Here is a 10,729-nt window from a genome sequence, read left to right as displayed (position 1 = left end):
ATACTTCATAGAGAGATTCAAACAACATGACAACATGTCAGCATTAGCATTAACTGTCATTCATGGATCTTAGTGCAGAGACATGTTTTCTGTGAAACTCCCAATCACTATTCTCTAGAGGGGCACAGAGAGCGAAGAGGTGCTGTAGGTGTCCCCAGACACACAGATGGATCCCACCAATCTGCAGTACTTCATTTTCCTTTCTAGGTTTCTGCTGGTCTTGTTTGTCTGGCGATTTTCTCCTCTCTTTTCGTGGCATTATCAGTACTCTCAAAGAAGGTAGGAAGTGAGACATACTCTGATGACACTGAATGTCTGGAGGTACGTACATCTGCTTTATGAATATTCAAAGCAATTTCACACTGCTGTGTCCCTGAATTTTAGCCATTTTTCACAGGTTTTTTTAAGCTTGTCTCAGACCAAGCCTATGTATCAGTCTTGGAGCACGGTGTCTTCAGGCTGATGGAATTCTGCAGAGTGTTTTTTGTGATGCGGCCCTGCTCTGTATAACCAACCTGCGTCCCTGTGGGCATAGCAAACGAACCACTTGCACAGCTGCACAAAGGCAGCTTTCAACTACCTCACAGTTGACTCCATCACGAGGAATACTGCATATCCGGAGTGGCAATCAGCGCTGGAAAAACCCTCTGCTGTTCTGAAGCAAGAGTTGATCTCTAGATCGGACAGGGCACCTACTAACTGTTGCTACTTTGATGAGTTGGCAGCAAAGTCTGCATCTACAAATAGTGGTCTCTTCTTTAACAATCTTGTTCTTACTTTTTTACTAATACAGGTGCAGTTCTAAAACAGCAACTATGCGAAAACTGTAAACTCTGACGTGCAAATCAACACACTTTCTGATTGCTTTACAAATTGAAATCAAAACACATTTCATGTCATACCATTGTGTAAGCAGTGGAGAAACGATGCACGGACAGTTCTATGTAGCGTTGTTTAAAATTAAGAGCAATGAGGGATTTGTAAATGTTATTTTCAGCAAAAAAATAATTTTCCAAGGTTGAAGACAGCTGGAATAACACAGACAACCTCTCTGTTACTAACAGAAAAAAACCAACCCCCTAACAATTACAGCCCCTAAATCAATTTGGCTGCTTTTGACCATGTCCTTTAATGACCTAGGACACAAAAGAAGTCGTCTTTTATAAAAATAATCTCCACCTACCAGGAAGACCTGTTTTCTGCAGGTCAGGTACAGAGTAGCTTTGAAACATACAATCAAGAACATTTACAACTTCCCTTTCAAAGACATTTTTTCTAATTGCCTATGTGGAATTTTTACTCAGCAAAAAAAGGCAGAGAAATACTAGAAAATCCTCATGAACTGGAAACCCATAGAGACTTAAGGAGGGGCTCAAGTACAGGTGATGGACTGAAAATTGTGTAAGCCCAAGGCTCTCTGTGCTTCCTGTTTTGCTGCAGCCGCTTATCCACTGTACACTTCAGAAAGGGGCTACGTAAGTAAGCACAAAGAAAGGGAATCAAGGAGAGGAATAACGTAACATATGCATTACAAACTAGTTGTCACAAGCATTATTCCTGGACACCTACCTTTCCTCCTGTGGGTACTCCTGCTTCACCTGTGTTTGGGAGCAGTTCCAAGCTCATCTGATGGCAACATGCTGCAAACTTCTGTTTTTTTGATGTGCTGTTTTAGCAAGCTAAGACAACTCACGACCAAGTCAGGCAAGCGCTAGAGGCTGCAGGCACATGCTTTCCCTCCTCAACTCACTTAGCCCAGCTCACTGGATCACACTTCACTCAGGGTTATATGATTCCATGCCAGGAATCCCAAATGCGGATGATGTGAGATTATATGTCACAATGCCCATGTTTCCTTGATTCTGAAAAACATTTTCATCCACAGATTTCTTCTCATTCCTTCCATAAGGTAATATGCATATTGTTTTTAATAAACATGCATCTATTAGTATCTTGTTTTAATAATGTAACTACTATACAGTTAAAAAGTAATTTGCCATACCATAGTTTTACTTTAGGCAGCACCATGCTTTTGTCTATGTAATTACTCTCAACAGGGCTATACATTCCTTTGTTAAGGCAGTTCACTCAGTCATGACCAGATCCCTTGAGTAATACAGGGAGAAATGCATCTTCTGTGTCATCTGACATCGTCAATATGCTTAGATAAGAAATTATTTATGTTGTGGACTAATAAGTTTGAAAGCTCAGTCTCGTTACTCAGTAACTTACCACTTCAACGCTTTACAAAATCCACTAACTGTGCATGGTACCATTGTCTTCAACGAAGACCAAAGAGCTCAAAGCAAAATCCTCACTGTCTGAGCCTGACTAATGCTGCTGACTTCCAGCAACAGTGTGCGCATGCAAAAATATTTGCTGGACTGTAGCCAAAATTTAGAAGTGATTTTCAAAATTAATAAAGTCAATTAATATGACTGATTATATAAAGTATTTTATTTTAGTTTTTTTTAAAAATACAACATTCTAAAAGACATTTATATCTATAATACATAAAACTTCATTAAAATACACATATAAGACATGCAAATATTAACAGATTTTGAGAGAGTGGTGACAAATTTTCCAAGAAGGGGGTGGAAAGTGATAACTTAACTCTTCCAAGAAATATTTTTTAAACTGTGACTTTCACTTGTGTTAAGAATCCGTCTGAGATATCAAATTCTGTAGCTGACATAGTGCTGTCTAGACTATTTTAATGCCAAGAGTTTAGATAATCAGAGAATTAAAATTATCACAAACCCACACCTCTATCATACATCAAAGAGCTGGTGACCCAGATGTCACCTTGATTAAATAATATTATTATTCTTCAGTAGCACTTAGGGATGCCCAGCATTTTGCAGAATAAAAACTCATTCTAGTATTTGACATGTACATAAACAACAGTCCTCCAAAATGGACGATGCCATGAAGCTTTTGCTGCCCACCCTCTATTTACAAGCAAAACACTTCCCAAAGTCTCTTCCTTCACGTGGCACCTTGTCACTGACCACTTAACTGCTGGTAGCACTGGGATGCAGTGGTTTGACTCTTGCTAGTCTGGAGAGGCCGAGTCTAAGACACTGAGTAGGTGACTTAACAGAAACATATTTCATAGAGTTATTACTGCTTCCTGATGCAGCTGAAAAAATTTTTAAAACAAAAAAGAAGGTGTAAGAGGTTTAAAAGGGGGGGGGGGAAATCATATATTGTTTTATTTTTATAGTTTTCACCACAGAACAAAAACAGTATTCTGAAGGTATTGCAAAAAGGTCTCAACAACATACCACAGAGGCACACGAAAATCAGCATACTCACCAGGAATCAATCTATTTGGGGGCCAATGCAGCAGGTAAGGTGCATAGTTTTAATTAACCAGCAGCACACTGGAGCGACACTGGACAAGCACATAAAAACTGTTCCCACTGTACTATGTCTTTTCAGGTGCTCCACAGAGAATTACACAACTGAACACAATTCCAAGTGGGAAAAGAAGGCTTGAGAGAAAGGAGCCAACAGAAAGAACATGTACAGAAAAGAAGAGTAAATATGAAGGAAAACCAAAGTAAGAGGCAGGAGTCAGCAGCAGCATGCTCAAACACCTTAAGAAAATAAAGCTTCTAAGTATTTGCTTCACTAGAGCAGTTAAAATGCTCCAACATTTTTCTAATATTGCTTAGAATAGATAATAATGTGGCATGTACTAGAGATAAAGAAAGCTCTTAATAAGAGAGAAATGGCCACAAAACAATCTCTTGATTAAGACTTGATCCACACTCTGGAAAATATTTTATTAATGCCCCCACATAAAGGAATTAAGGATAATGCTGTAAGAGGAAAAGAAGCACGGAGATAGCTTTGCTTTCTTTTTTTTTAAATCTAAGGTCAAAAGAATTCCTTTCATTATAAGGGGGCAGTCATTTTTCTGAAATACTGTTTATTTGTTTGTTTGCTCTTAGGAGAGTTTGCTAAAAACTTAAGTCAACTAATGTATCCATTAATAGTTATAATCTTACAGATACCTGGTGGTATCCATTTAGGCTTCTTCTGTGTTACAGGACTTGATGTATGTAGAGGCTTCCCAACTGGTTCTGAAGAACTGGACATCTTCTTTTGTGTTGGATCAGACTTTTCTTCTGTTGTCCGTGAAGGAGAAACTACAGGCGATACTTAGTTGGAAAAAAGTGACCTTAGAAAGATACTCTTTAGCAGAGAAATCATCACACTGCATAAGATGATAGATCATTGTACAGCACAAGCTCTCTGCATTAAGTGAAAGAATTAGTTTGTTACTAGATTGTCACATCTTTAACAGTATATATTTATACAGTCAGTCCTGTTCTACTCCAGAATTTCAATCCTGGTTTGAAAATAAGCAATGTAACAATTTCTTCTTGAAGACCTATCAAATTTCTAAGAAGGAAGATTCTTCTGTCAGCTACGCAAAGCAAACCACTCCTTGTCATAACTAAAACTGATTTTAAACTAAATTACACATTGTAAATTCAGGCCTGAAATTAAAACACATTACCAAGTCAGACACAAGATTAACACCATGATAAGAATCTTCTTAAGCTATTTAAATAAATTGTGTTAGCAACACAGTGAACAATTAACTCTGAAGGGCATGCACATTTCATATTTTTGCCAAGTGGTTAGTAGAACTAGCATTGTTTAGCTATCCTTGGATTAAAAACTCATAAATGCAACTGCAAGAGGAGGCTCTGAGATTATTTTTTTTTTTTTAAATCCTCAGATCACTCATTGTTATTTAACCTTTTCTTAAAAGCCAGATATAGTTACATACGAAGAAAACTCTATTAATTTTTGTCTGCTTTTATGGCAAGGAGTGTTAGTTTACTGTAAAGTGTTTTTTTCTTTCAGATTTTCTTCTACTCTCCTCCCTTTACTCTGCATATAGTTATTTTCATCATAGCCCTGCACAGTCAGTCTGTCAGCCAAATTTGTCTATGCCTTCAGTGTAAATAAAAGGGACTTTTATCATAAAGAAGCCTATTTCAAATTCATAGTCCAAACTTACCTGTAGTATTAATCTTGGATTTGGGAGTTATCTTCTCTCTTTCAGCTGGCATCTTTTGTTTGGTTTTCTTTTTATTTCCTTTAGCTTTCTTCTTTTCTATAGCAAAGTCTTCATCATCACCTTCACTATAATCTGAATCTTCTTCTGATTCCTCACCTACAGCAAGGAAAAGGGATGTCATCTCTTTACAGGAAATACAATTTACTATTGCTCCAGGGCCTTCTAATCACATTCTGGACATAAAAAACCAGGATATCTTAAGGATACAGTAAACCAAATTTGCATATATTTATATGCTGAACTGAGAAAGAAGTAGCCTCCATAAAACATTCTGTATTTACAGAATTCTTGCTCTGTACTTTAATAATGGAACGTCCTGGTATAAACTCCATACAATAATGATTTTAACAGCAGAATTACCAATATTCCATGTGTGCAAGATGAAAAAGTTAAAGTTATTTGGCAGGGCTTCCAATTTTTACATATTCTTAGTCATGACTATTTAAAGTGGAAAAACACTATGTCTAATTTCAGCTGTAAGAAAGATTTTATAGATTTATTGTTAAAAAAGCCAGACATTAGCAAATCTTAAAAATAGTTCTCTATCAACAGGAATATCTGGATTATTCCCTTTATATTTTATTTCACTGACAATTCTAGAAATATTTTCCAATAAACCTTGCAGTAAGGAATAAAAGAAAGGATACAGACACATTAACCATTGCGGAATGAGAGATGTCTATCATATTTTGCAGACGTTCAATACTGGGCTGCTACCAGAAGCAGAGTATAAGGCTAGACTGACCTCCAGTTGGATGCAGCATGGTTTCTGAGTTGAGAATTGGAGCAAGGAAAGAAGGGAGGCTGCTTACTTTTTTAAATAAGCTTAAACAAAGCCAATACTGAAAGCACCAACACCTGATGCTACTCCAGAGTCACTGTTTTGATGCAAACCCCAGACAACAACTGGAAAAATGAATGGAGGCTCTTTAAAAGAGAAGAAGCTTTCCTAGACAAAGAGGTTAGAAGAAACCTGTTCTGACAGACTGTGGCAAATGCAGAGAAACAGTATCATTTTTGCCAGTTTGGGGAATGTGTATGAATAAGCTTCTGTGTTTAGATTTATTGTCAAAGTGCAACTGAGATGCCACTAGTATTAAAAGATAATGCTTCAGTAAGGGAGGGAGAGAAGATACAGTAGAAGCAGTATGCATTTAACTGAAAATATAAATTAAATGGAAGGCATCACATTCAAAGCACGTCTAAGGAGAGGAGTTTTATAGAGAAGAACTTACTGGGTACACACTCTGGCTCAGAGTCAGCAGCATGCCCTCTGTCATCGCTGTCAACGGTCAGTAACTTCTGATGTGCTGGAACTTTAGATGCTGCTGTCCTTTGCCTACCGTCACCCCTAGGTACGTTATCATCCATAACCTGATTGAGACCTAGAAAGCGGAAGGTGGTCTAATTAATTAAAATTCACAGTAAGTCTATTCTTCTTCTCAAAAAGAAGCAGGTATTTGACTCCCAGAATTCATTTTTGTGATTTTGAAGTATACTATACAGAAGCATATCATCAGCACTTGTTTTCATGTGATTCTCATTTTACTTTTAACTGACCAAACTGCACTTTTTGGTTGTGAAAGTTATCAACATTCATGTGTAATCAAACTAACGAAAGGGCAGAAGACCAAAAATAAAACTGGAAAAATGAAAATGTTTCCAATGGCACAGCAAATATTCTGGTCATGTTTATTTGATGCTTAGGCATTACGGACCCATTAAGGAGTTGAGGGTAAGTGTAGCTTCTTGAAGAAGTAAATAAACTCAGCATCTAAAAACATCACGTGTCTGTTGGTTTTTCCAACTAACTTTTAGTGATCTGTAACAATCTCATTCAGCAATCCACAGGTTTTCTCATTTTAAGACTGAGACTGAATTTTTAATGAAAAAATTAAATGCATCCTTCATCCTTCAGTCTTTATTTAAGATAAAGACTCTTTTTTCCATATAAGTGAAAAACAGAAGCCAATGGAAACAAAGGAGAGATAAGCTACTTAAATGTATCTTGAAACACTACTTCTGAAAAGACAGAGTATGAGAACAACTTACCTAAAAGTTCACTGTCTACACTGCAGTTGGAAAAAAGGGGTCTCCTATGTACATTTTCTGATTCAGTATTCTCACCTGTTTCAGGATCCAGAAAACAAACAAAAAATAATATTAGTATTCAAAACCCACATTACAAAAAGTCAAGATATTAAGAAATGAAAATGGCTAACATTTTTAGGTGTCTCTAATCAAACTATATGTTTGGGAGATCTTACAGAAAGTTATTTTTCTCACAGAAAAAACCAAGAACGTAAGACAACAGGCACTACCTAGAAATTATCATTTCCTTATCATGACATCTTGAAATAAAACATGACTTTCAACCTATTTCACTGTAAAATAAATTAAGTCATGTTTGAATTCACTACATATAAATAAAGAATGTTGCATTGAACTGAAAAATAACCTTGTTCTTCTGAATTTTGCACGTCAGGGATATTTGCAGAATTTTCTTTGACAGATAAGGCTAAGGCAACTTCCAAATCTCTTTGATAAAGTTTGTCATCCAAGGATATCCTGGAAAAAGAAAACAACAAACATGCTAAATAATAAAACAATGACATGAGTGTTACAGATCTACTTCTGACTTGCTGAACTTCTTTAAATTCAAATACTTGTAAAGATATTAATATTTCAATACATACTTTATAGCATATCATGTTATGAATACTACTTCCTGAAAAGACTTAGACAAAGTACGCACTAATATTTAAAGCACACTATATTTAAAAGCATTATAATTGCAAAACATTGTATATATATATGCACTAATAACTGGCATTATCACAGGAAAAGGTGATGAAGTTTATTTGAAATACCACACTGAGATGTAATATTTATACACAACTTTACCACCAAAATAATCAGATTTCTTTTTTCATTGACTTTGTATTTTCTATCAAGCTTTTTCTTCTTCAAGGAGTCAAAGTTGTCTTTATGTTTCTCAGTTTTAGGAGTACTTAAGTAACTCAGAACTGTTAGTTATTTTGCACTGTAGAGATATCAAGACAAGATCAGACACACAAACCTGTTTCTGCGCCTATGCAGGCCACTTGCCAGTGTTTTTTAGAGGTGTAACAAAAGAGACATAGCTTACTACCAAACTTAGGCAAATTTTCTTGACTCTATGCATAATCACATTATCCCTGATTTGCAACAATACCAATAAAGCCGAAAATTGTTATCACATTACTATGTTAGTTGTCTTTTCTTAGCTGCTTAAAACTCTAGGGAAAAAAAACAACAAATGCTATTATTGAAATCCAGCTTTGCACAGAGTTGACCACATTTCAACATTTCTTACCTTTTACTAGGTGTTTGCTTTTGTGATGGAGTCAATTCTTTGTGTGGCTTTTTTTGCTTCTCTTTTTTCTCCTTCTTTGGATCCTTGAGCTGTGTTCTGGATTTTTTGCTTGAATGTACAGCTATACATGCAAAGTCTTCATCTGTTTGGGAAACAGCAACAAGCTTTAATGAATTTTCATATATTCTTCCATATGGCCAAAAGAAGTAATTCAACTTCATTTCATCACATGCTGAAAATGTGCCAAAGATAACCTTTTTGAAATTAATTCTATTTTTAAAGAACACAACAACTATACTATTCTTAAATGTATTTTAAATTAAAATTTAACAAGACCTCTTTTGCATATATTTTTATTCAAGAGGTAACTATTTCAATTTTTATTACCAGTATGGCAATAAAGCTTCAATGTCCAATGTGTTACCAGATTTTCAATAACTAGAAGTTCACGTTCTGATATGCCGAACAGCAATCAATTATAATAGTAATCCCTGTCATTAAACAGTTTTTAGAGTTCTTGGTGTTTTGGGAATTGTTCCACTTCTTAAAAAATGTCAGCTGCTTCCCTTTTTCTATCATTTTCATATTGCCTCTTATAAAATATAATGCATTTTTTCCAATTTTCAAAGAAAATTAGAAGGCATGAAAACTGCCTTTCTTCCAACTGAAGACATTGTAGATCACAGTGTAAAATAAGGAATAAAATAATAATCTTCAGTATTCTCTAAATGATGCAAGAACCTTAGATAATCACTAATGTTTCTGAGAATTTACACTTTTCTTTAGTATTACAAGTGGTCACTTGTAAACTAAAAAAAGTCATGTACCACATTTAAATTCCTGAAACCAAGAATCTCCATTAATCCACAAGATTCACAAGAGACCTTTAGTATTATTTACTTTTGCCCTCCCCTTCCCACCAATTCAAACTGTTGCCCTGATCCTGCAAACAGCATTAAAAAAAAAAAACAAACAAAAAACCCAAACCAACCCACCAAAACCCAAGAGAGCAACCAAATTCTGTAAGAAAAATGTGTAATACCCATTAGGGCTTAGAAGGGAGGGCTGTCGTGAAAACAAATAGCCTGCAATCTATTTTCCTATCAATGGAACTCAAAAGTTGACTCCTATGTCCTTAATCCAAAACCCATCAAGATACAGAGCTGCAGGAGAAACATTAGATCTAGGTACAGATGATTCACATCTCCTTTATATTCTCATTTACAACCCTGTGAACTGATCGGCCTGTTGGACATGGAGCAACCAATTACCACTGAAAACTGAGGCAGGGAGAGAAATATTCAATTTTCCTGCAACAAGACACAGCGTATTCACCAGTTTCCTGCCATACTGTTGTTATACTCTGGCTTACAGCCATCATATTCTTGTTGTATTAGGATATTTAACAGTGTGCCCAGATTACACCCTGAGAAAATATTTAACAGCCTTTTCAATGAACTAATTCAATAAAGATACTCTGATGATATTTTGGGTGGTTACATTAGTGTTTGGCATTTTTGTTATGTACAAGAACTTGCCACTCACCGTCGTCTTCCAAATCCCCAAACTGAGAATAATCAACTATTTTCTTGTTCCTGTGGCAAAAAACATACACTGTTAATCCTTCCAGATTGAGCACCCTGACTTGCTAACACTCGATTTGGGGGCGACTCATGTTTTACAACAATAAAGCAATGTGTGTTCAAATGTATGTATAACCAGCGCTACTGCATACAACGCGGTTATTACGAAGAGCTTCTAGGTTTGTTTTTTTTTTTTAATCTTGAAGTAACACTGCTTTTTGTTGCTCTCGTTGTGGGAGCATTGTATTCTCCTGACGTACCCACCCCCTCAGAGCCGCTACTGTTCAAGGGAAATTATCTCCTGGGTCACTTTTCGGCACTTGAAACCTGTTTTCCGTTCACTTTCCAGGCCGCCTCCCACCCCTCAGCCAGGGATCCACCCGAGGGTCCCCGTCACCCGCCGGGGCTGCTCTCCGCGGGACGCAGCCGCCTCAGGGGGAGGCCCCGGCTGGAAGGGAAACGGCGCGGGCCCGTCCTCAAGCCCGGCGTGACAACGGCCCACGGAGAAGCCCGCTGAGGGAGGCGCGGGGCTCTGCCGGGGCCCGCCAAGAACGGCGGCCGTGAGGGGAGCCCGCCCGCCCGCCCGCTTCCTCAGCGGGTAACGGCCGCCGGCGCTCGCGCTGGCCGGGGCCTTTCTAGGAAACGGCCCTCAGCGGCTCCCCCCCCCCCCCCCCCCCCCCGCCCCCC

General features: G+C 37.4%; 1 protein-coding gene across 3 annotated transcripts in view; it reads right to left on the bottom strand.

Annotated features, from left to right (window-relative positions):
• Window positions 1–2,582: 2,582 nt before the first annotated feature.
• The window catches only part of RAD51AP1 (RAD51 associated protein 1), an 8,376-nt gene continuing 229 nt past the window's right edge, over window positions 2,583–10,729 (bottom strand). Inside the window, exons 2-9 of one of the 3 annotated variants that reach the window (XM_010575341.1) lie at window positions 10,005–10,054; window positions 8,460–8,601; window positions 7,563–7,672; window positions 7,157–7,231; window positions 6,340–6,489; window positions 5,045–5,200; window positions 4,026–4,172; window positions 2,583–3,145 (exon numbers count right to left, since the gene is read on the bottom strand). In XM_010575341.1, the coding sequence (XP_010573643.1) occupies window positions 3,018–3,145; window positions 4,026–4,172; window positions 5,045–5,200; window positions 6,340–6,489; window positions 7,157–7,231; window positions 7,563–7,672; window positions 8,460–8,601; window positions 10,005–10,054 (958 nt within the window). In that variant the 3' untranslated portion in view covers window positions 2,583–3,017. The remainder of the gene's footprint in view (window positions 3,146–4,025; window positions 4,173–5,044; window positions 5,201–6,339; window positions 6,490–7,156; window positions 7,232–7,562; window positions 7,673–8,459; window positions 8,602–10,004; window positions 10,055–10,729) is intronic. The other 2 variants (XM_010575343.1, XM_010575342.1) reach the window with 2 other exon arrangements.

This window comes from Haliaeetus leucocephalus, unplaced genomic scaffold (genome assembly GCF_000737465.1).
Source record: "Haliaeetus leucocephalus isolate CR32 unplaced genomic scaffold, Haliaeetus_leucocephalus-4.0 Scaffold473, whole genome shotgun sequence".
In the NCBI taxonomy this organism is placed as follows: Eukaryota; Metazoa; Chordata; class Aves; order Accipitriformes; family Accipitridae; genus Haliaeetus; species Haliaeetus leucocephalus.
This window is presented reverse-complemented; position numbering and strand designations above follow the sequence as displayed.